Source organism: Hippocampus bargibanti, linkage group LG05 (assembly GCF_051943395.1).
Source record: "Hippocampus bargibanti isolate YZ-2025 linkage group LG05, ASM5194339v1, whole genome shotgun sequence".
NCBI lineage: Eukaryota > Metazoa > Chordata > Actinopteri > Syngnathiformes > Syngnathidae > Hippocampus > Hippocampus bargibanti.
In genome coordinates this window covers 12,515,001-12,540,563 of record NC_142738.1, presented here as the reverse complement: position 1 = coordinate 12,540,563, position 25,563 = coordinate 12,515,001, and the positions used below count along the sequence as shown (strand labels likewise).

At 40.9% G+C, this 25,563-nt stretch overlaps 2 protein-coding genes across 3 annotated transcripts in view; both read right to left on the bottom strand.

The window, feature by feature from the left end:
* Positions 1-3,623: 3,623 nt before the first annotated feature.
* Positions 3,624-15,620, bottom strand: LOC148897969 (uncharacterized). Its single transcript, XM_088996645.1, has 10 exons — positions 15,416-15,620; positions 15,188-15,274; positions 14,156-14,242; positions 13,753-13,814; positions 13,171-13,291; positions 10,331-10,530; positions 8,596-8,874; positions 8,349-8,513; positions 5,494-5,700; positions 3,624-5,337 (listed from the first exon to the last, which is right to left on the bottom strand). The coding sequence occupies exons 1-10, from the start codon at positions 15,475-15,477 to the stop codon at positions 5,306-5,308; spliced, it is 1,302 nt and encodes a 433-aa protein (XP_088852771.1). The 5' UTR covers positions 15,478-15,620; the 3' UTR covers positions 3,624-5,305.
* A 4,531-nt stretch (positions 15,621-20,151) lies between these two features.
* The window catches only part of LOC148897968 (cGMP-inhibited 3',5'-cyclic phosphodiesterase 3A-like), a 100,958-nt gene continuing 95,546 nt past the window's right edge, over positions 20,152-25,563 (bottom strand). For both annotated transcript variants that reach the window (XM_088996632.1, XM_088996631.1), the window contains exons 10-14: positions 25,164-25,363; positions 24,200-24,403; positions 23,196-23,357; positions 22,863-23,118; positions 20,152-21,494 (exon numbers count right to left, since the gene is read on the bottom strand). In XM_088996632.1, coding sequence (XP_088852758.1) covers positions 21,208-21,494; positions 22,863-23,118; positions 23,196-23,357; positions 24,200-24,403; positions 25,164-25,363 — 1,109 coding nt within the window. In that variant the 3' untranslated portion in view covers positions 20,152-21,207. The remainder of the gene's footprint in view (positions 21,495-22,862; positions 23,119-23,195; positions 23,358-24,199; positions 24,404-25,163; positions 25,364-25,563) is intronic.

Sequence of the window (25,563 nt, the reverse complement as noted above, 5' to 3'; positions counted from 1 at the left end):
CCCCCTTTTACCAGGGGAGCCCCTGGCTCCAGCACCATTTCACCACGGCGTCCCCAAAATATTCGTTCCGTCTGCTCTCAGGTCAGCCCGTTTCGTCTTCGTGCGTCATGATGCCCACCGCTCTCCCCTCCGGCCGCCGTATGATGGCCCGTTTAGAGTGCTCGAACACGGGGAAAAGAGTTTTGTGCTCGATATGGGTGGGAGAAGGGAGGGCGTTTCTATAGACAGACTCAAGCCGGCTCACATAATTGCAGGCGAAGACGTTTCGCCGGCCCAGGTCCCACGTCGCGGACGCCCTCCAAAACCTCCAGCCTCTCCGCGGCATGCCAGGGTTGAGTGTCGTTCCCCCACTCAGTTCTCACCCGGATCACCTGCCCGAGCAATTTCACCTTTACCACCGAACGACGGACTGCATAGTCGTTGTGGCAGGCTGGTCAAGCCCCCTGCAAGATTTTCGCCTTGACTGTCCTTCTGGGTGTTCTGGGGGGGCTGTGTGGCGGGCACTGGGACCGGGCATCTCACCCAGCAGGTGTACGGGAGGGGGCGGGTTTATGTCACATATATTTCACTTCAGTTTCGGTTTTACTTAACTTTCTCCTTGTTAGCAGTTGGAATAAAGACGTACTCCAATCGACCGTGTGTTCTCATTCCTCAACTGCTACAACCTAATGAATATGAATTAGGGTGTTGAAACTTGGCAGCTGATTCTACACTACAATGCCACCAGAGAGACAGCTAATCAGTCATCAAACAAATTTGCCAAATATTGAACCCGCTGTTCGGTCTGGTAGGCAGGCTTCATGACACTCACCTTTGCAAAGTTATTTGAATTTGTGAACAAAACATGCATGAGTCGGTGTCACATAGATGGGTGTAAAACACATATGCGCAGCACTCATGTGCCAGAGGCACAGCCCCAACCGGCAAACATGTTGTTAATTAGATCCTTGTTATTGAAACATGCCATTGCAGCAATTAACACCCTAATGTGTGTTTCTAGTGACGGGAGAGAAGGTGTTTGCTGTGTTGCGGGGAGTTCATGCTCACTGTCATTTCAAGAGATCCTGGCGTGTAAACATACACCTACTGAGGCGCACGCACTTAAGTCACACCATTGTCACACCATTTTCCAAGCTAAGTAAAAGCAAGAAAGCCAGAGAGCAACATTTTGTGAAAATGTTGCATTCCTGTCACCTGCTTTAGAGTTGATATAAAGTCAAAGTCAGCTTTATTGTCAAATATGCTAATATGCATGACATACAGCACAGATGAAATTAATGTCCTCTCGGACCCAGCGGGCAAGGCATGCAAGGCACTTATAACGTGGCTAAAAAGACATACAATTGACAACAGACAATACATGTAATTTCTGAATGTAAAGTGAGGTAGTGTCGTCTGGAAAGTGAGGTAGTGACATATGTAAAGTGAGGAAGTGAAAGCCTATGTAGTGTTGTGTAAATGCCATTTTTTTGTGACAAAATGATTATTTTTTCCATACCACCCACTGCCTCCCATAAAATAAAATAAAAATAAATGGCAGATCTCCAGTGAGCTATGGTGGTGGCAGCCTCGTGTGCTGTTTTTCAGAAGATACTTTGGACAGTTTCAAAAAGCAGTCGGTGTGAGCACAAAACCTTCAGGCTTCTGTGAAAACGCAACAGCATTGTCAGGACAAGCCCATTAGAACATCCAAAATAAATTATGGGTTCAGCAGGTGTTGTTTAAAACGGTGACAGTTGTGTTATGACTTCCACTTAGCTTCAGTTTGAGTGTGATTGATTCATTCGGAATTAGCGGTGGTGCAAGCCATGTGGTCGAAAGGTTTGTTTGTTCAAAGGTTTTAAATGTGTATTTCGGGTCAAGTTTTTTTAGTGAGTGTTGATAAATTGGATATTTTAGGAGCAATCATTTATTTTTCGAGCAAAAAAATAATATAATGAAAGTGTATATTACCTATCTTATTGTCATGGAAGTCGATACCGGTGGGGGGGAGGGGTATGTTGTAATCTATTTAGTTATTAGCAAAGGGCTACAATAAACAACAAAACCTGTATTTGTAAAATGTTTTTTTTTTTTCCTAAGGCCACAATATACGTCCCTAATTTGAACTATTGGGCTACATCAGAGCTATCAATGATGTGCTCCCATCTCCAAAAAACCTCCACCAATGGTATGGCGAAGATCCAACCTGTGACCTCTGTCGAACTCCAGGAACTCTCAAACACATCCTGACCGGTTGTAAGACCAGCCTCACACAAGGCCGCTACACCTGGAGGCACAACCAGGTCCTGAAGAGTTTGGCAGTTGTGCTTGAGAGCAAGAGGAATACCATCAACTCCTTGCCAATGAGAGCCACCACGTCCAGCAGGGTCCAGAGAGGGACAGAAAAAGCCCAACCATCCTACTGCCAAACCAGAAGTTGGACAGCTATCCGGGGCCCGCGATTGGGAGATGCGGGTTGACATTGGCCAGCAATTGGTTTTCCCAGCGGAGATTGCAGCCACCACCCTCAGACCAGACTTGGTGCTCTGGTCCCCTTCACTCAAGGCTGTCTACATCGCAGAACTCACAGTCCCGTGGGAAAACTCAGTTGAAGAGGCCTATGAGCGCAAGAAGCTGCGCTACACAGAACTCGCAGTGGATGCGCAACAGCGGGGATGGAAAACCAAGGTATATCCAATTGAAGTTGGATGCAGAGGGTTTGTGGCTTCCTCCACCATCAGGCAGCTAAAAGACCTGGGTATCTATGGACAGGCTCTGCGGCACACAGGTCACTCTCTGAAGCGGCAGAAAGAAGTAGCCACTGGATCTGGATGAAGAGGAAGGACCCTTGTTGGGCTCATAGGTCAGCAACCTAAGACCCCCCCCCCCCCCCCACCAGCTTCTGAACATCTGATTGGGCATGGGACACAAGCGCAGGCGTGATCAACCTGCCGCTGGCCACCATCGATGAGGGTGTCTAGTGATTAAAAGGCCGAAACACCCAATGATTCTTTGGCACACTACTGACGATGTGTCCCAATTCACAACCTCCCATCCCTGAGGCAGAGCTCCCACAGCACTCTCAACATCAAGGCTAATCTCATGTGAGGACCATCCATTGGCACAAATGGACAGAATAACATCACGTCCAGTGTTTCATGATTCTGTTCTCTCCATCTCTTTCTATCTCTCTCTCTATATATCTCTATATCTATTTCTCTCTTTATCCCTATCTATTTCTCTCTATATCTATCTCTATCTCTCTCTATATATATATCTATCTCTCTCTGTATCTCTCTCTCTCTCCCTCTATCACTATCTCGCTATCGCTCTCTATCTCTCTATCTCTATATATCTATATATCTCTATTTCTCTCTCTCTCTCTATCTTTATCTCTACCCTCTCTATCTCTACCTCTATCTCTCTACCTCTCTCTATCTGTCTCTCTCACTACTGACGATGGCACACTACTGACGATGTGTCCCAATTCACAACCTCCCATCCCTGAGGCACAGCTCCCACACCACTCTCAACATCAAGGCTAATCTCATGTGAGGACCATCCATTGGCACAAATGGACAGAATAACACCACGTCCAGTGTTTCATGATTCTTCTGTAAAATTGTTTTTTTTTTCTCCTAAGGCCACAATATCCGTCCCTAATTTGAACTATTGGGCTACATCTGTCATAATTGAAAAGCATGACGTGAAGGGCCATTCCCGAATTTGTTCGGGTTTGGTCTTCCTGGTCTTGTGGGGGTGCTGATAAAACGCTGGTCAGACCTCTGGCAATGTTTTTCCCTTTCACGATGAGGCAGTATTTCCCTTTTGTCCATATTAGCGCTTTGTTAGATTCACGTGTTGTTAAAGCGCTATATAAAGAAATATGTATGTACTATATTTTGTACAGCCGCCCTAATTTCAAGCTCTGATAACTCCAGACCCATATAACTTAGGAATTAACTCATTCTTTTCTCATGAAAGAAGATAGTTTGTTTGTAAAGCTGAATTTAATGTTATGTAGTCCTAAAACTGTAATATTCTGTGAGTCCTTCAATTTGAGTGAACTGAAGTGGACACATTTGCACATCGTCGGGCAGTGAATGAGTTAAGATGGTGAACATTCCAACCATGCCCACTTTTGACTTACTTTTCTTGCCTTACAGCAATCAAATAAAATGTTATCAACTGACTGTTCTTTAAACAGTAGAAATATCGTGCACTAGATACCGTCAGATTCATAGTAATCTATGTCTGACCTGAGTGATTCGGGCGATGCAGAACATGACAATTTCTCAACCAGCTGTTTGGAACAGAAAGAAAAGTAAACTTGAGTTATGGTATCACATTCAAGGGAATTTGGGTTAATGTGTGTGAGAGGTTGAGAGATGTGTGGTGCTAACTGGGGATTGGGACGTGGGACACTTCACAGTATTCTAATCGTGGTTAGCGATTAGCAGCCAGGTTTCACAAGAAATTCAACAGGATTAATTGACAAATTGAACATCTTTAATGATTTGAAATTTTGAGAAGTGAAGCAAAAACTTTGTTCAGTCTTGTGGTGCAGGGAAACCCAGCCCACAACATCTGCACAACAGGAGCAGATTAAACGTGTTCAGTCACAAATGATTCATTTCCACATCATAAGAACAGTTTAAATATATTTATACAAAAAAAGGCAACCATTTAAGTTTACTCTCGACGAAGCACAAAGAATATCTTTTCAACAGATACTCTTAGTGTCACAGAGGAATTCCATAAGCATTTATCTGACAAAAACACAAGGCAACAATCCAAGGATAAAACATTTGAATATCATATAAGTTTTGTTGAATTGACAACATTGCACATTGTTGAACTTGAGAACACAACCTCATCTTTTGACCCGTTGTTGATTTTGTGCACATTATTTGTATTTTCCATCCTAATTTTGCACACATCATTCCTATTTTCTATACCTTTTCTTGCAGCTTAAAAAAGGCGATGTTTTCCTTGAGATATGTGGGTTTTGAAAATGTTTGCAATTATGCAAAACATGGCATTGCATGAGAAATGGTGTAGCGGCTAGCCAGTCTGTCTTTTTATTCATCGTTACGTTATTTGTGGCAATCTAAAAAGACAAACTGATAAAAACAACATTAAAATAAACAACAATAAAAACACAATCGAGCCACAACCCATTAAATAAATGTTGACATTTAAGTCATTTCCTCTATGTGGTTTTTTTCTGAGATCAGCTCGTGTTTTACAAGTTAAATTCTAAATTGTCCTACAAGGCAATGAGAGTCTCTCAAATACCAAATAATTCAGTGATGCTGCATGCTTAGTGTCTGGGACCACTCAGGCGAGGGATACCTTGCGAGAGACAAGAAGACAAAATAAATCATTTAATTCCAACGTTGTTCTGTGAATCTTGCATTGACCCCTTGCATCATGACACATATCCAACTAAAGGTTCCCATCAATTCTCTGAGGCATCTAATGAAATAGAAAATAGTCCAAATAACCCACCTGGAGTGGACAACAGTGGAGGACGAGAACTTTTGAGGGAGGGTGGAGCCCCTCTCATGGCATGGGACCCTCTTGGGCCCTGGTGACGTTGGGGCAGGGGCTGCATGAGGGGGCTGCATAGCAAACTGGAGCCACCGTAGGAGTTGTGCAAGGACGGCGGTTGTTGCAAAGAGAGCAGTGGGGGAGGCTTGGATTTCGTATGAGAACCTAAAAGTAAGGAATCCACATTTTAAAATGTTACAATGATCACACTGATGACTGATTCGACTCACTTGGTGTTTCCAATATGCAGTAATGCAGTAACTCAAATAATACTTAAATATGAACAAGTCACACTAGAATGGGAAACGGTACAGTAGTGTAGCAAGCGAAAATGTTCGTTGAAAAACGAGGAAAAGGTTTTAACCCTCAAAAGTATGTAATTATATCAGCATAATTATTGTAAGCCACTCTCACATTGCATTTCAATATAGAAAAAAATAAATAATTGAATGACGCAATATAAATATATATGGCATATAAAGTGCAGTTGCATTGTACTCAATTCAAATTTAACAGTACTACATAGAAAAGTTTAGTGTTTTCGCATTTAAATGACTAATTCTGACGACTGTGCTGAAATGGCACTTGTATAACTGATAAAAACCATATAAATGTACGACCAACTGATTACATATACTGGACATGATTATTCCCCAATGAATGGTGTATTTTCAAACTTGTTTCAAGCGCACCTTCAAATAATGAAAAAAGGTTTCCAAATACGTGTATAATATAAAAATAGATAAAGAATCAGAATCAGAATCAGAATACCTTTATTCGTCCCGCAATGGGGAAATTTGCAGTCCACAGCAGCAATTGAAGAGGGATGGGGTTGGGGTGGGAGTGAAAGGATAGAAAACAAGATATTCTAAGCATAACAAAATAAAAATGTCAACTGTATACTGTGCAAATGTAGATGTGCAAAAACCGTTCTATAAACAAGACTGTACATAGTGCAGAATCAAGAAATGCATTTAGATATATTGCAACAACCCATATTTACAAGTGTCCAGTTTTTTTTTTGTTTTTTTTTTTCACATGTGATCATTGGGAATTGTGAAGCCTGACAGCAGTCGGTAGGAACGAGCGGCGGTACCTCTCCTTCTTGCAGCGCGGGTGTAATAGTCTCTGGCTAAAGGAGCTACCCAGAGCTGTCAGGATGGGCAGGAGGGGGTGGGAGGGGCTGTCCGTCATAGCTTTTAGTTTAGCTAGCGTCCGTCTGTTGCCCACCTCCTCTAGAGAGTCCAGCGAGCAGCCCACGACAGAACTGGCCCGCTTGACAAAGCGCTCCAGTCTTTTTCTGTCCCGGGTGGTGATGCTGCCTGACCAGCAGACAATGCCATAGTGGATGGCTGATGCCACCACAGAGTCATAGAAAGTCTTTAGGAGTGACCCCTGAACTCCAAAAGACCTCAGTTTCCTGAGGAGGAAGAGGCGACTCTGTCCCTTTTTGATTAGGGCATCCGTGTTTGTTGTCCAGTCCAGTTTATTGTTTAGAGTAACACCCAGGTACTTGTAGGAGGTCACCCTCTCAATGTCCGAACCCTGGATGTTCAAAAGGTTGTCCAAATATACAGCACACCACATTATAAGGCGCTACAGTAGCGGCTGGGGTTACACACTACTTCTTCTATAGGGATAAATGGAGTTGGTGGCTGCTGACAGTTGTTGCGAGACCCGTGGTGGCTCAATTAATTAAAATCAATTATGTTGCATATAAGGCGCACCTGCGTATAAGGCGCAGGGTCATCTTTTGAAGGAAATGATGGTGTTTGGCTGGGCGTTGGACACCGGAAAGTAAATAATAATAAAAATAATAATAATAATAATAATAATAATAATAATAATAATAATAATAACAATAATGATAGAATCGGCCCGGTAGTCGAGTGGTTAGCACACCGGCTTCACAGTGCAGAGGTCGCCGGTTCGCGTCCCGGTCCGGCCTCCCTGTGTGGAGTTTGCATGTTCTCCCCGGTTTTTCTCCGGGTCCCCCGGTTTCCTCCCACACTCCATAAACATGCATGGCAGGCATTGACCACTCCAAATTGTCCCTAGGTGTGAGAGTGACTGTTGTACGTCTTTGTGTGCCCTGCGATTGGCTGGCAACCAATTCAGGGTGTCCCCCGCCTCATGCCCAAAGACAGCTGAGGTAGGCTCCAGCACCCCCCGCGACCCTAATGAGGAATAAGCGGTACGGAAAATGAATGGATAATAACAATAACAATAACAGTGTTTGAAATAGCATCGGCCCGGGGCGTACAACTTTTACGTCGGGCACACAACTTTCAAAACGTTTCGGCCCGCATGGCTGACAACTTCTTCAAGAAGAAAAGTGATATTTTTTCAAATCAAACTCAAAAAAATTGTTTTATTTAATAAACCAGAAGCCACAAACAAAATGCTACGATCCATGTGGACTCCACTTTCTCAGCAGCTTTCAAAACTCTGAAGTACACTTTTCAGTCAAAGGGTAGTCCGAAGCAGGCTTCTGATTGGCTGCAAGTGCCGAGTATGCAAATTGCCGAACAAACGTTTGTTTGGTAATTTGCATACTCGGCACAGGATAGTTTTTCTGTGGGTGAGCATATGTCAATGTATGTCGAGTGTTCCAGTCTATCCTTTCTTTTTCCTAAACAAGGAGCGCATTGGCTAAGAACTTCACTCGTTCATTTTAGGAGTGCAAGTAGAACACTTTAATGGCCACACTGTACATTGACTTGCAAAGTATATACCCCCCGCGCATGACGTTTCCAGTTTCCAAACATTTGGCGACATAAAACCGACTCGGGCGCGCGTTGCGAGGTCTTCACCTGGTGTTGGCAAGAGTGGCATCGGTGTGGGTGGAGGACAGTCCATTAGCGGGCGCCCTGCCTCACTTACACACTGAGGCGGCCCAAGCGGGGTAGGGAGAAGGGGAGGCGGCTTTCCGGGTCCTGCAGATGACATTTTGCCCTTCTGTTCCCTACGGTTGCTCACTAGTGACAAAACACAGGCAGAGTCAAAGAGATCCCAGGAGAGCAACAGAACCATCAGTGACTCGAATGAACGGCGGCACACCTCGTAAGTGTTCCTGCCTGGCGCGAACAAATGCCAGGACAGCTTCCAGCTCCTCGGCATAAACGTGGACACCCTCGGACAACAGCTGGAGGGACTGGCGGATCTCCGAGGGAACGAGATGCCGCTCAATCTTTTCCCGATCTAGAAATTCCCCAAGCAACTGCGATGCCTGGGATGCAATTTCTGCGGGGTCCCTTCGTTCACTTTCCTTTCCAACACTGTGCCTGTGCTCTGCTGTAACAAAATCCATGGCCTGCTCTTTGGGCATATTCCGGTGGACTGTGGGTGAAAGCGGATGGTTACCCCAGAAGGGTTAGAGGGGGGGGGCTCAGGAGCGATGGCGTGAAAGTCAAAGAAATGGAACATTTAAGTTGCTGCAATGCAATTTTTTGGATCTTCACCTTTGGGATGGTTTTACAATACAATACATATTGATTTATATAGCGCTTTAACAACAGCTGAAGCTGTAACAAAGTGCTTAACATGGGCAACTGTCATATACAGGAAATGTAATGTTAAATGTAATGTTAAATGTTACGTTAAATATCGTCATGAGCTACCCGCTGGTTGATTTCTGTTTTTGTGTGATGTCATATGTTGCATTGGTGGGTGAATTGTTAATTGGACCCGTGCAAAAATATTAGATTTGATAAAATTCATGAACTGAGGAGGCAAATGTTTAATTGTGAAAAATTTGGCTTTATTATTTTTTTTTTTTTTTTTATCGAAGGTTATGGTTGAAAAAGTATGTGACGTACCATATTTTCTGCACCATAAGACGCACCTAAAAGAAAATATTTTTTTTCAAAAGCTGACCATGTGCCTCATAATGCGTTGCGCCTTATCTATGGAAAATGTTTAATAATATGTCATTCATTGAAGGTGCCCCTTATAATGCGGTGCACCTTATGTATGGAGGTTTTTAAATATGTCATTTGTTGAAGGTGCGCCTTATATTCCAGAAAATACGGTATTAGTTTTTCTTTAAAATGGACTTGACATGTAGTTTTAATGAAAGTGTGGGTTGTGTTAAAAATCCAAGTTAAATGGTGACTTGAAGTGTGCTTTATTTGTTTTTCCAAAAAAAGTACTAAGATATAAGCTGCAACCTGTGAAGCTGACAGCAGAGTGTGTTGCTTTTTTAAAAATGAATTATTTTTGGGGGAAAAATACACTTTGCTACAAATTTGATTTTGAATCAGGTTAGGAATTAAATCCATAACCACCGAAAGGCACATAAAGCAATCTGGAATTTGGATGGTGTGTATGGAAGCAGTTAGGGATGGGCATGGTACTTGATCAGGTGCACCATTGAGATATCTTCATTCAAGGGACTTGGGACTTGATTGTTGTGAACTGCATCAACATGGAGTGCACTGCAGTACTTGGCAAAAAACAGCAAGAGATTTGTTGATTCTCAACTATTGGAAGAAGCTGATGATTATTTTTCTTGCACCGAAGATGTGGGAGGGAATGTTGGGGACGGACACACTCTGAGCCTTTCATGCCATTTTTGACTCATTCAAAAATATTTAAAAATTGATTTACTGATATCGGAATTGATCCTATGTTTTCTCCATTGTCAGTCAAGATTTTGTGTGGTGTATATAGGGAGTTTGGAGAACATTTTGACAAGATTTTGTGTCTGTACACCGCCATCGATGCTGGTGGGGGGGGGCTTAGGAAAGGAATGGAGATTTGCCATTGGAGGTGATTTTGAGGGGTGGGGACTTACTTTTGAGGGGCTCTGAGAAAATGATAACAGTGCAGGAGGACAGAGCTACGTTTGTCTGCTCCACCAGAATACATAACGGGGAGCCAACACCCCGGACATCCTGCAGGGCTTGCGTCAGGCCCGACTCCGCCTGCAGGTAGAGCATTTCCACTGACAGGCCACGCTCCTGCATGCACTGGTTTAGCGATTTGGGGTAATCCCTTTGAGAGGAAGAAAAACATGTTAACCCAAAACCTCGATGTTGAATGACTCAACTGGAACGACCGACCGAAATCAAATTGCAACAGAGAGATTAGCGTGAGGTGACATTTTGATTTAGAAGTGTTTTTGAACCTGGTTCGATGCCGATTGAGAGGATCATGTTTGGTGTAGGTGAGTGACAAATGTGGATAATTTTGCAGTCAAAATCAAGTGGCTCAATTGGACAGGAAACTGAATAGCGATGATGTACATGTAAATGTTGTGATGACATTGTGAACTTTCGCATTGGTTGAGTGGTGAACCGCAACAGTTTCAAATACAGACACTCCCCAACTTACGAACAAGATTCACCTTACAAACGGTCGGTCGTAAGGTGAGTTTGTTCGTAAGTTGCTTCAGTGCCATATTTTGTATGAAATGTACGTTTAAGGCTTATATAAGTATGTTAAAGTTTATATAAATATGTTTAAAGGACAACCGACACTAAGGTGCGTCCATAATATGTAAAATCACTTCAAAAGACTTCTACTGAGCGCATTTTACAAAGATTCCACCGCATATAGCTATATTTTACGTTTTAAGACTCGCACTGAATATTCAGGAAGTCTTGTTTTCGAGTTGATGACCGAGAAAGCGACACACAATGCATTTTGCGTACTTTGTTTGGTCTGAAAACATCGTCATCGTGTTGATGGCGAAATTAGAAGGAAAACTACATAAATAACGCGATGGTGAATCGTTGTGTGTCGCAGCCAATTGTGGTACCATGCATAAATAACGTGTACGTTTACACAGATTTACAGCAGACAAATAAGCCCATTTTAAATGGAGCTTGTGCGCCATCTTATGCATTTTCTGGGCGCTACATTGGAGTCCAGAGGGCTCGAATTGATACGAAAGGACTTATTTAATCGATTTCAAACATTTATGCTTTCCTTTTCAGAACTATTTAAATCATAATCATAACTGGATGAGTAACAAGAAAGCATCTTCTCCGAGTCTGAACTCTCTGAAGCCTTTGTTTTGATTCTGGAGCAAGGCAAGACGTGCTGGCGTGACGTCACGAACTGGGGGCGAGACTTTCTGAAAATTGCAGTTTTCTAGCTCATTTTGTGCCGGTTTTGGGGCACTTTAACTCATTTTTATTGGTGTTTTGCATTTGACTAAAAATATCAGCCCGCATGTTTTGGGTATTTTAGATGCTATAAAACGTTTTTCTGATGTCAGTTAGGAAACAACAAAATGGTGTCGGTTGTCCTTTAAGGCTTGTATAAGTAACTTGTATTGGGTTGTAATGAAAAAAAAAACATTTAATGAAATATATGCTCTATAAAGATATGTACATGGACAACTGGAGAGAATACTTCATATGTTACTACAAACATTTTCGTATGTACCGTTGTTCGTAACTCAAATGTTCGTAAGTAGGGGATAGCATAGTGTCACTTTGTCATTTTCAGCTTTTAGTCTGATGACTAAGGAGTGTGACAATGCAGAATTTGTGTGTCGGCTAGAGCAAGAATCTTGAAGATATTTAAAGGGCAACCGACATCACTTTTTTGTTTTTTAACTGACATCAGAAAAACGTTTTATAGCATCTAAAATACCCAAAACACAAGGTTTTCAAACAAAACAGTACAGCAAAACACATTGACGTGATGGAAGGACGCTACAATGCGTCTTTTTTACGGTCAGGAGCGGGGGTCCTTTCATGACGTCACGTACGGACTCGTCACCAACTCAAAAACAAGACTTCCTGAATGTTCAGTGCGAGTCTTAAAACGTAAAATATAGCTATATGCGGTGGAATCTTATTAAAATACGCCCAGTAGAAGTCATTTGAAGCCATTTTACAAATTATGGACACAACATGTCCGGAGACGTCGGTTGTCCTTTAAGTAAAAATGTATAATGGGTTGTAGTAAGGCATTATTGTGTAGGTCATATTTGAAATGAGGGGAGTGTACTTTGGTGTGAAACCCATGAAAGTGAGCAATTGAAAAGCCGTTGGTCCTGTTCTGTTTTTGCATGAGGGATTTGAATTTGAGGCAGAAATGGGAAGATGTTCCTGTGATCCAAGTCTTTCATTTCCTTCTGTGAAAATCTGTTTCTGAACTTTTATTGAACACCAACAATTAAACATGGTAAGCGGCAAAAAAATATATTAAGGACAGCCTGCCAAGCAAGGTAACATGTCGACAAGCTTTAAATATGATTTGTTTTGGTTATTTTGAGGGGACGGGGTGCCACGTTCATGGGACCAAATGTGAGGTGAGAAAAAAGAATGTGTGTTATCAATAACACAAAACAACATTTTTGTTCTTAAATGAAAGATTTGGCAAATATAATTCATTATATCACATTATTCATCACATTTAGATTAACAACTTGAACGTGTAAGTGTATTGAAAGGAACAGAGGGTTTTTTTCTATTTTTGTGTGTTGCTGTCAATACCTTTTGAGTGCTAATGCCGACTCCATGAAGATATTAAGTCATCCAAAAAAACCTCCTCCAGGAGGAAGCTTGTAAAATCAACACTTCCACCATCTCTGTGACTATGAGTAAGTCTGTGAGTTTTTGACCCAATGTGTTGGAAATCATTTCTGTGGCCATCAGCATATTTACAATTTGTACTTACAGGCAGTGGCTGGTCACAGAGATGATGACACAGTCTGCAGCCGTTCGATCCTCCTGCACTTGCCTGTAGAATTTTTGGTACAAGGTTTTCCTTCTATCTGCAGAAGTGTTCTCGGGCTTGACTGGAGGAGGCACAAAATAGAGAAGTTGAACGGGGAGGAAACGGGCGCAGGACAGATATATCGATAGTACGGTTATATCGCCATTTTTTCCGACTCCTGAGAATATCGATATAACGAGACTTTACTGTATCCATAACATCGATCCCTCAACGACATTGCTCTGTATTTATTTTAGTTCACTCATCAGCACACTGCGTGTCTGATATTTTCACAAACCCAATTCAAATGAAGCTAAGTTTTTGTATTTAAGATAAAATCAGAATATAATGAAAAATGCCATTCATGTCTGAAATATCACACTGAAGAATTGAAAGTTTAGTTTTGAGTAGTTGCAAAGTCACGAGGAATCAATGTGATTGAAAGACAGCTCCAATGTAAGTTCACATTTCATTACTTCCAAATGACACCAACCAGTAATATTATGTTAGGAATGTGTTCAAAGATTTTTTAGGAATTCTCACCATTAAGCTTTGCACCGTCATACTTGACACTGTGGTTTTTCTTCTGCTCCATTTCCTTGTAACTGAAAGAGAGACAGCAAAAATACTGCCATTTTAATCATCTAAGGTTTCCCACAAAGAATATCTTGTCTCATCTCACCATATAAAATCATGCAAGCACAGAAAAGAGCAGCGGACTGTCGAGGCATACGTCACTTGAGTGGTGTCGTTACAAGCAAAACAAATAACTCAAACATGTGTTTGTTCAATGTTGTCAACTAATATCCGGACTAATTTTAGCAATTTTCCCTCAATTTCTCAAAGAAACTTTCATGAAAATGTTCAAAATACATAAAATTCTGGAAAATCTGGAGGACTTTCATCTATGTATTGATCATCTTTGGGAGTATTGAGTTCCACAAACCTGTCCAGAGCATCCTTGAGATCTTCACTCCTTTCTTCTCTGCTTGCATACTGCGCATTCCTCCGGAACAGCCTCAACGGCTGGGCGCTGTACCATAAAACACAAATGCATAAAGAAATGTTTCATGGGTCAAGGTTTCAGTGGAATTCCATCATTTGTAGGGAGGACGCAAAAATCTATAAATATATTATTATAATTATATATTTGCTTTTATTTTTTCACCCGCCCCTTTCAATTTTGCTGCTGTAGATTCATGGTAAGATCAGAGCATTGTCAGCAAATGGTGAGTATAGTTTTGCTTTTTTGATTGTTGCTGTGCTGATGACCATTTTGTGTTTGGGAGCCTTTTACTGAACGAGTTGCTTGTTCTGTAGCCAGAAAGGGACATAAGTCTTCTTGTGCCAGTTCCAAGCCCGGATAAATACAGAGGGTTGTGTCAGGAAGGGCATCCGACGTAAAAGCTTGGCCAAAACAAACATGCGTATCATACCTCTGAAGATGGAGGTTACTGATTCGCTGTGGCGACCCCTTGAAGGGAAAAGCCGAAAGAAAAAGAAGATATATTTAAAAAAGGAATAAAGTATATTGACCACTTTGACTTGGCCATTTTATAAGACGATCACATGCTGAAAAACAGTGGACACCCCTTGCGTGAAGCCTAATACGAATCATCACACACAATTAAATATTTGGGCCTAACTTTGATGCACCCCTTTGTTCCTTTGATCATAATATGACAGCATACATTTATTCCAACTTCAACTCAATTGTTTCGTAGATCATTTACAACCACCACCACTGCGTATGGAGGAAAAATAAATCATACAGCAATAAACATGGTGAAAACAATTAATTAATGAATAGCTCTACCCCTCCACATACAATAATAAACCCAAAACCGAGTCTCGGCCTGGGTCAAAAGTTCGAAAGACGGCCAGCGTTGGTGCTAAATGTGAGATCAACGGGAAAATAGTTTTTCTTTTTTGAGTTGGTCAAGAAAATAACATTGGAATTGAATCCAGTTCCACAAACCTGTCCAGAGCATCCTTGTTATCGTCGCTCCTCTCCTCCCGGCTAGGGTACGGCGCACTTCTCCGGAACAACCTTGACGGCTGAGCGCTGGATCACAAAAAACAAAGGCATAAACCAAATGTTTGGAGTTAACATTTTAATTTGAGCTCTGTAATCAGTCGGATTTTGTCTTGGGACTCCACAGTAGGATGCTAAAGCTAAATCGAAAACGGCATTATACCGACTAACCTCCCGTTTGGGTTCCCCTGCTGCAGTCGAGAAGTTTGGGAGGCTTTCGGCCAATTCGACATTTCAACGGAGCCCCAAAGTCTAAAAGCAGCGAGCTCAAAAGCCGATCGAGTATATAAATATAAAATTGTCTCGAGTGTTCGCGTGAGAAAACAACAAGAAGCCAAGAGCCTCCAACAGGGATCAAGAACACGACCACAAGCGAATGGGATTTGATGAACGTGGTCCATTACCGCCCCCTACCGGGCGGGAGTATGAGTCATGGTGCGTGTTTGCATAAACACAATACCGTACTAAAGAACAATTTGTAAATAGGATCGACGAACACAACCAAATAGCCGTTTAAACTGATCAATGTGTATTGCTACAAACTCCATAGCATTACCATTTTTTTTGACTTGGGGTAGTTTTACCCTATCTTTACAGTAAAAAATAGGATTTATTTCACTTGCCTTATTTAACATAAAAAATAAAATAAACATATTTTAAGTCATATACAATACTTGTCATATTTGCTATTACGAACACTGACGTGCAGTCAGGGCAGGCAGGTGAGGCTGTGCCTCACCTGTCATCATGGAAATATCAAAGGACAAAATAAATGAAACAGTTATATTTATTTAGTGATTTGTACTTTAACGTTCATTTCTATTTAACTTCACCATGTTTGGATTTTTTTTCAAAATTGCTGAATTTTCACATTTACTGTTCAAATACTGGAGAAGTGGAGACGAGCGGTGAGGCAGCAGCCGGCTGAGCCTCACCATGGATTGCGCAATCACTATGCTAACTGTACTGGATTGCTCTGCAGTGAGACCGCATTGCTGTCCCTCTGCATATGGCTATTAAAGTGTTCAAAGACTTTGAGTATATGAACTAAATTTCTACAGTTTAGCTGGTGCATATGATGTACAGTCACTGTACATTATAAACAATCTACTACAATACGTCTGTGTAAGCTTCAGTCGTACAGTGGTCCATTTATCTGCTGGTGCATATCATGTACAGTCACTGTACATTATAAACAATCTACTACAATGTTTATTTTATTTTATCAAAACTGTGTGCATAGGTGAGGCACACAGTTCTCCTGCCTCATGACAGGGGGCGCTGGTGATTATAGATTCTTCTTGCGACTCCTCGACTGCAGAATAATAGAATTAGTGACAGCAAGCTACAGTAAACAGTTAGCAAGTTAAGTCCAACCATCCAGTCATTTTTTCATGTTGCTTGGCCTTATTTTCAGAATGGTGGATTACATATCTAAATTGAAATAATTTTCGAAATTGGACTTTCAATCGAAGCAGGAGATGATACTTAAAGGAAGACCAACACCGGACTGTATAGCTCACAAACGGTGACGGATGAATGTAAATATCCTGGACAGCTTCTCAGCTTTTTTTTTTTCTCCAGCTCGTGCTCACTGTTCCAGCTACTACAGCATCAGTGGAGCGCTCATTCTCAACACAAAAGATTAAAAACATACAGTCGGAACAGGACTGATCAAGGACGACTTTCTTCACTGGCAGTGATCTCCATTGAGACAGAGGGACTTGGACTTCATTTACATGTATAAGTAAAGGTAACACGATAGTAAAGTTTTTTTTAATTCTTTTTTTCTATGATAGTTTGTATACAGTATATAAAGAATGCTGCCATGACATTTTAAACAAAACACGTTAACTGTTGCCAATCAAATGGTGAATAAGCTACTCTGTTGAGTTCATGTTTGTCAATCTGACTGTGATGACGTCAGAGCCTCACCAGCCATGAATCTCACCGCACGTCACTGATTATGAATGATACATTTTATGTATTTCTCCATTTCCAAATATGATTATGCATAGTTATTATGCATAGGGAAATGAAAAACCAAAGCAAAGACGTGATCAGTTGATGCCAAGAAACATTTGCAGTGATGGAAAACCAAGCCGAAAGGGAACGCAACCACAATATCGTACTTAAGATCGCATTCCATTTTGAAGGACTCTTATTTTCTTAATGGTTTCTTCTTGTAGTGGCCCCCCTTTTCTTCTCCTGCGTGTTTTTTTTCTTTTGGAACTGACTATTTGTTTTACCAAAATTGTATGACCAAAATATTAGATGATGATGATGATAATGATTTTTATTATTATTATTATTATTATTATTATTATTATTATTATTATTATTATTATTATTATTATTATTATTATTATTATTATTAATAGTTTTTAGAGTAGTAGTAGTAGTAGTAGTAACAAGAAGAAAAACAATAACATTAAAAGATACAGATCCTAAACATTTTCATAAAAACTTATCAAAATCCTTGCTTTTTAAAATCGATTCTGGCATTGCCCATTTTTAAGAATGGAGAGGTGATCATAATTTATTATAGTGTCGGATCACAGTTCCTTTAGCTTTGAAAAAAAACCTGACTGCACTGAGCATCCTTTACTGTCCTGGGTGGCAAACAAGCATCCTGTTGAGGACTTAAAATACAGTATTTGGTATTGAGAATGTGCGACATCATATTAAATCACCGCTGATGTATTTTTCTACTTGTGAGAAAGTACTTTGTATAAGTTTACATGCTCATTGCAAAAACCTTGTGGATTTTGTACAGTTGCCCCCACCAGTAAAGACAAATGACAGGGAAAACACAAAACTCGTGTCTTATAATTGAATGTATTTAGATTACAATCATCAACTTAAATCATTTTGTGACAATTTCTAATATATTCATGTATGATACATACCAATAGGCACTTCCAGTAAGTCTGGCAATATTGAAGCCACAGTATAGTGTCTAAATTACAAAACGGTAAAAATAAATAATGCATTTCAAGAAGGTTTTTCTTAAATTGCTTTAAAATGTCTTTTCTGTACAGCTTATATTCGTATTGTACAAAATGGAGCATCAACCTGTCAGGGAAAATCTTATTTGTTCAAAAATCCTGCATGGACAAATTAATGTGTCCTAATAATTGATCTGCTATATGAAAATAATTAGCAATTCCGCTTATGTTGGATGAATGTTGTTGTACTTGGCTATAAAGCAGTTTCTAGGTCAAAGTGGAAGCACAAGGAGGAAAACGGTGTGCACACAGGCTCTTTGGAGAGCAACTATTTCGTCTGAGTTAACTCAGAGGAAGTAACTGAATGCATCACCTTACCAACATTTACTAAGTTTACTGCTTTGCCGTACAGCAAACACAGGACAGCATTGGACATAGAAACAAGGTTTGCAATTTGACATTTACATGAATGAACCCTCCTTAAGTTCCAGATAATATACATTCACAAGGCAGTCAAATCCCTTCTCGAATTCCACAGCATCCTTCGCATTGGAGGCACCCATACTTTGAAATGGAATGGAGGCAGCAATATGCCTGTCGATTTGAATATGAAGGAACAATCATACATCCCAGATTTGGGTCTTGCTAATAATACCAAGCAGCGGTATAAGACATTTCTCTCATCATTAGACCATTCACTTCATGACGCAGATTTAACTTTATTTTCATGTTTATTTTCCTTCTTAATCTGACAAAGTGTGATGTGATGACATTTGGGACATTTTCAGTTTGAAATCAGTTTTGTCGCCGTGTTTATTTTTCATTTATAATTTGTGATGATTTTTTTAATAAATATATTCATTTTTAAAAATGTAATTTTATCGGTAATTGGAAATCGCATCATACTCATACACTGTTAGAAAAAAAGGAACTATTTGGACATGTTTCATTGAAATGCATGCTGAACTTTTTGATGCCAAATGGTCTGAAATAATTCAACCACCATCCAGTTTGTAGTCCGCTTGGCACATAAGGGTTACGGGGCACATCCCAGATATCTTCAGGCAGTATGCAGGGTGCACCCTGAACTCGTTGCCAGCCAATCGCAGGGCAAGCATGCTCACAAAAACACTTCTGGACAATTACTGAGTTTGTGTCGGCACAGGTGCACACCGCGGCTTTGATGGGAATCTCAGAGTGACACTTTTCCCACGCTTGGACAGTATAAAAGAGCAGCCGTCGCGGGACAGCAGCGGAGAATATCTCAGACGCAGACGCACACGCAACTCCCAGAGACCTGCTCAGCATCGGACGGAGTTTCACAGCACGACTTGCTCGACTCCACGCCACGGTCAAGCTCTGCGAGACATCTGCGCGTCACTCTGGGAGATTTGACAAACTCGTTAAGTTCTATTAACCTGCCATGCATGGTTTTGGAATGTTGGGGGAAACCGAAGGATCCGGAGAAAACCCATGCAGGCACGGGGAGACGCATAGCAAAGCTGAACCAGGAATCGAACCCTGCACCTCTTGTAAGGATCCTGTTATGAACCTATTTCAGGTGACATCATAGGTGTAGCCTTGTTGGTATTAAGCCATTGCATCCATAAAGGTAGTCAGCAACTTTTTTTTTCTTACAGTGTATGAGAGCAGTGATGAGTGTCCATGGTTACTCCTCAAAAAACGAAATCTTACTTCACAAGATTAACTTAATTTGTATGTAGCATAAATCACCCAACTTTTTATTTACCGTATTCATTTGGTGGGGTGTTGGGTCTGGGGGGGGGGGGGGGTTCCTGAAGAGTGAATCTACAGTACATATGTTTTTTTTCAATCCGGAAGAGTTTACTCAACTTGAACTTTGCTCCCTGATTTCATTGTTCCTGTGCTTCATTAGTGTGTTTCTGGACATCATTTAAAATAGCTAGCAATAATGTCGCAGCACGCTGTTACTGTCAATAGATTTTTTTATTTTTTATTTTATTTTTTTTATCTCAACAATTGAAGGTTTCCTGAGGGTTAAAGGTTCACATATGGAGGAATTGATTATACACAGAGAATACAAATTTCGGAGTCATAAAGTAAAAATGGAAAAGAAAAAAAAAAATGGGCCGTTGATGAAATATTACCTTTATAATCTCCCAACCTCATCTTATGGGTTTGGACTGACTACTCTTTTATTACAAATGTATTTAGAATGTTGGGTATCTTGTCTTGAGAATGTGCAAAATCTGTTCCGAAAAACATTTCCCGTGTTTGATATTTTGGATAATGCCAATGCAGAGGAGAATGGTATTCATCTTTTCAGGCGGGGGAATTGTTCACTTGGAGACAACCTTACAGAGTGTGATGAGGGTGAAGCATTTGCACTTCAGAAAGAAAAAATGGCTATACAGTACATAAAATGTAAAGTATGACATTTATAAATATTTATTGTGCGAGTGATTCATGATGGACGCGGTTGATGTAATGACAGTTATAGCAATGCTCCTCATTTGATTTGACTTCTATTAGACCCCAGCAATTATATTATGACCCATTTGTGACCTCCACTCACAAAAACCCCGACTGAAATTGAAGCCAATCCAATGTACAACTGGGACGGGTGCGTTCAGAAAATAATCCTGTATAAATTGGCAGCAAATTTCATCAATCCCGTGATAGCACACTGCGGTTGAGGTCTGTGTAGCCAGTCTGCCTCTTCTCTTGACGGTAAGAAAAGAGTCTGTATTCCAAAGGACATGCATAATCTCGTATTGCAAGACGGAAAGCTCCTTTAAAATGTTTGGTGAACTCAAATATTTAGATAAAACGTGTAAAGCACAAAATTTCCCACCCTGTGTTTTTCTTTTTCTTTTTTTATTCTTAGGCACACATTTCCCAATCTACAGTGTTGTGTCTAAAGTGATGTGTTGGCAAAAATAAAAAAAAAACAACAAAAAACGGATTCAGTACATAGAAGGAAAAAAAAAGAGAAACACTTGTCTTAATCCTGACAGAAGATGGCGGTCGCGTTCACTGTGGATTTTCGTCCACTTCCTGCTGCGACGCAGGCCATTCGGCCTCCTCTACTCCTTCCTCGGGATCCTCCCCTTCAACCAGCTCCTCTCTGCTGCCAGGTTCTTCTTCTTCTTCATGAGTCGCCAAAATAGGCTCCGCTACACTGTTCGCATGGGCCGCCTCTGCTCCTTGGCCCTGCTTCTGCTCCTCCTCTGCGATCACTTTCTTCCACATTTCGTGGTTCTCCAGCAGGTGATGGGTGATCTGACAGAACACTTTCCTCCTCTTTTTGGCTGCTTTCTCTAGAACAAACAAACCAAAACATAACTGATTAAATTCAAAACACTGGTGGGACGGCCACATGGTAAGCATCTAACCTCAGTTTAAATGAAATCATTAAGTATCGATTGAATAATGTATAACTAAAGAACCATTTTTGGCCCTTTTGAGATGTCATGTGATGTTACAAGCACACATAATACGCTTAAAATCAAAAGAAAGCAGAGACCTCTAGCAAGTTTGGGGGGTTTGGGAGATTGTGCATGTAGTACTTGGTCAAAACATAGTATTTCATTGACTTGCACAATGGCATTATCCAAGTTTCTTTTTTTATGATTTGTTACGACTTTGGGTCCAATTATATCGTAGATGTCCAAGAGATGTCAACATCTCAAATGAACATTTATTTTTACGTCACAATGGTACATATTTCTCTAAAGGTTTTTGTCTCATTTGATCTAGGTCAACCAAACTTTATAAATTAACTACAAATCAGCTATCTGACAATTGTTGTGGCTCAATATTACTTCACTTATAAGGTGCATCGGATTTATAAGACGCGGGGTCAACTTTATGAAGAAATGGAGGCTTTTGGGTGCGGTGCATCTTATAGTGTGGAAAATATGGTTTCAAATGAAAATTCATTCAATGAAGCATTAAAAAATAATTTGTACTCGATTCAAATTCGACAAAGTCATCCCGAAGAGAGATCCTGATGTGTAAAAAATCCGCAAATGTGAGGTCAATTTAAGGCTCTCTAAGGAAACAGTACAAATACCGCCATATCGCGTAAGGCATTTCGGCCAATGACTCAAGAATGAATGGCAAAGAGCAGTAAATGGGAAACAGTTTTAGCCTTATGTATTATTGAAAGGGTTTGACAAAGTTTACTTCACACTTGGCCTTTAACTCATTCACTGCCAGACGTGCAAAAATGTGTTCACTCCAGTGCTGAATTCTAGGACCCACATAATATTGAGTTTTAGGACTACATAAACATTCAGTACAGCGTTAGAAACCTTAGACTCCCTTCTTTCATCCGAGAGTCAATGAAAAAAGTTTTAATTCCTGAATTTTTTGAGTCTGGAGTTATATAAGCTTGAAATGAGGGTGGCTGTCCAAAATACATACATATTGGTTAATATAGTGCTTTCACAACAGCTGAAGCTGGAACAAAGCACTAACATGGAAAGAAGGGAAATGCTAACACCTTGTGGAAAAGAAAAAGCATTGCCAGAGGCCATGGCCAGCGCTGTATTGGCACCAAAGCATCAAAAAACAAAACCCGAATAAATTTGGGAATGGCGCTCTATGTCATATTTTCAATCCGCTAATAAATTTGTGAATGGCAGTGAATGAGTTAAAATTGCAGCAAGATCACACTGTCTTACGTGATGACTCTGAGCCAGTGGATGTGTCTTCCTCTGCCGTGTCTTCCTCCTCCTCCACGTTCTCTGTGCTTTCGGGCTCCTCTGCATCTGTCTTGGGTTCCACCCATCGTCCCGGCATGAGGCAAGCCGAGTTGAAAGAATTGCACAAGGGTCCCACGATGTGTGTGATGAATGACTCTTGGAGTTTGGCCAACTGTGGTGCAGCTCGGTCCATGAAGGGGCTGATGGGGAGACCCAGATTGGCCTCTTCATCACCCTACACGCAGTATGACCTTCATTAGCACAAGGTTGTGGCAAGACATATGCAGCGCTGCTCAAGGGGAGGTCTCCGACCTGTTCATAGAACTCATTGACAATGCCCTCTGTCCACTGGAGATGGAGGTCCTTACACTTTAGTGGCCCGTTGATGTCAGCCAGCTTTATGCACATCTGGCACACCAGCAACCTGTCATTTTCATTGGACCAATCGATGCCTGAAGATGGATCATCCCCCACCTAAGAAATCAATACAAAAATAAATAAGGTGACTGATTAAAATGGTGTCTCTGTTACTCGCTTTATTTTTAACCCTACACATTCAGTACATTTTATGATTGCCCCTTGTTTTGTCTCGGTATCATCCAGTTGAACATTCCACTGGGTAAATTGGCAACACAATGACATCCTTCAAACATGAATGCGGGGCACATAAGTAAACGTACACCAAATAATTCACACCAGATAATTTATCACTGAAATGGAAGTGGACAAATGCAGGTTTGACTGCAAATGCAAAGGCATCAGACCTACGAAGAGCTGACATCATGTCATACTGTGCACACTGTAAGAAACCTGAATCCAGTCCATGTCATGCATACATTGAAAGAGGCTATACGATCTTATATAATGTGGAGCTGTCCCATCAAACACAACTTTGACATATGAGCTATCAAGATTGCAATATTGCATCTGTGTGTGTATGTGTGTGCGTGTGCGTGTGCGTGTGTGTGTGTGTGTGTGTGTGTGTGTGTGTGTGTGTGTGTGTGTGTCTTCATCATTCAGCAATTTATAGAGCTACAATTTGGCAGAAATAAAATAGTGAGCATGTTGGCCACTTAGTTAAGACAGAGTTTCAATCTTAATTCTGGTCTTCCTGTGTCGAGTGTGCATGCGCTCCCTGTGCTTCATGGCTTTTTTTACCCCAGCTCCATACTGAAAACATGTCTATTACATTCTAAATCATCCATCATTTGAATGAGTGTATGCCAGCAGTGGACTGGCAAGCAAATTATACAATATGTGATATCTCCATCCTCAGAAAAATGCTCTTTGATTGTTAGCATCCAACGCATAAATACCTTAGCATTAAACTCTGCAAGAAAATCAAAGTGCTTCTTCAAATCTGTGGCCAGTATAGCCTCTATGACCAGGAAACGGAATCGCTTGAACTCCCTGTGGTCCAAGTTGACGAGGAAGTTGAACTCCGGTCGGGACAACAAGAGGTTCCAGGCTGAGGCAGCGTGGTGGTTTTCCAGAACCGAACGGTCATTGTAGAGCACCGCCTGGACAGACACAAAACCATGGCACTTTTACAAACATACTAGACTGGTCAAATTTATTTTAAATTAAAGTATATTTAGTATACTGTATATATTAGAAATTATTTCATTGATTATGTGGCGGAAAGGAGGGGAGATAGACATAAAATATTAATATTATTTCTCTAGTAGAAAAAAATGTCTAATCTCCTTGTTTAGAATATGATTTGGTCAATAAGGACAGCGTATATGCAGAAAAGTCGGGGACAATGAATTTTGTACGGCTTGCAAATTTGCCGTTTGCATATGACGGCAGCTGATGATTCAAATTCAAACACCATTTAGCCTTATTTTTAGCAAATATAAGCAGTAGTATCTGAAAAGAATGTAATATAAATGTTTAAAATGATAAATGTAGCAAAAGTTTGACCTTGGCCAAGAGGGAGTTTGAAGTAATTCAACGCTTTCATGCAACAATAATGATAACCGGTAAAATGACAATACACGTTGTCCACTGTGCTAACTGCTGTCCCTGAAAAGGTTAATGTGAGGCAATTATTCCATCATGCAGATTTCTCCAACTCGATGCTTTACATAAAAAAATTGGGTAAATAAAGTCATTAACTGTATTTATTTGATATTCAGCGCAAATTGTCTCCAATTAGTTTTGCTGTGCAGTATTAAGTAGTGACATTCTCTATTCCAGTCCTTCAGGGTGCATTCCCCACAGATACTCTGACTTTCTCTTGCTGTCCATCAACGTTCAAGACCATTCAAACTATACCTGTGGGGCGCTGGTAGCCACGAGGAAAGCGTTGGTCCGCCCGGGGTGGTCATAGTCGTGCATGGCAGCAGCCACGTAGAGAGCCATTAGTTCCAGAGCCGGTATGAGGCCAGACAGGCAGCCATAACCGTTCTCTGACACAGTGTATGTCTTTGATACCAGGAAGCCCATATGACTGTGGATTATTCCACTGTCGGAGTCTGGTCACAGGGGAAGCAGACAAAGGGAGAAAGGTGAAGAACAGTGTGCCAACATTTATACACACACATGCACACAAACGCGCACACGCGTATTGTGCTTCAAGGTACATATTCATAAAAACACACACATCGACGTGCACATGGAGAGAAACACTTTTTTGAATCTTCAAATCCATGGATCAAAGGGAAGGAGTTAGTAA

Coding starts and splice junctions, on each gene's coding strand:
- LOC148897969 (XM_088996645.1), bottom strand. CDS start 15,477: ATGTCGAATTGGCCGAAAGCCTCCCAAACTTCTCGACTGCAGCAGGGG. Junction 13,292..13,752: donor TGACGGTGCAAAGCTTAATG/GTGAGAATTCCT, acceptor TGCCTCCTCCAG/TCAAGCCCGAGAACACTTCT. Junction 10,531..13,170: donor TCTGTGACCAGCCACTGCCT/GTAAGTACAAAT, acceptor TTCCTCTCAAAG/GGATTACCCCAAATCGCTAA.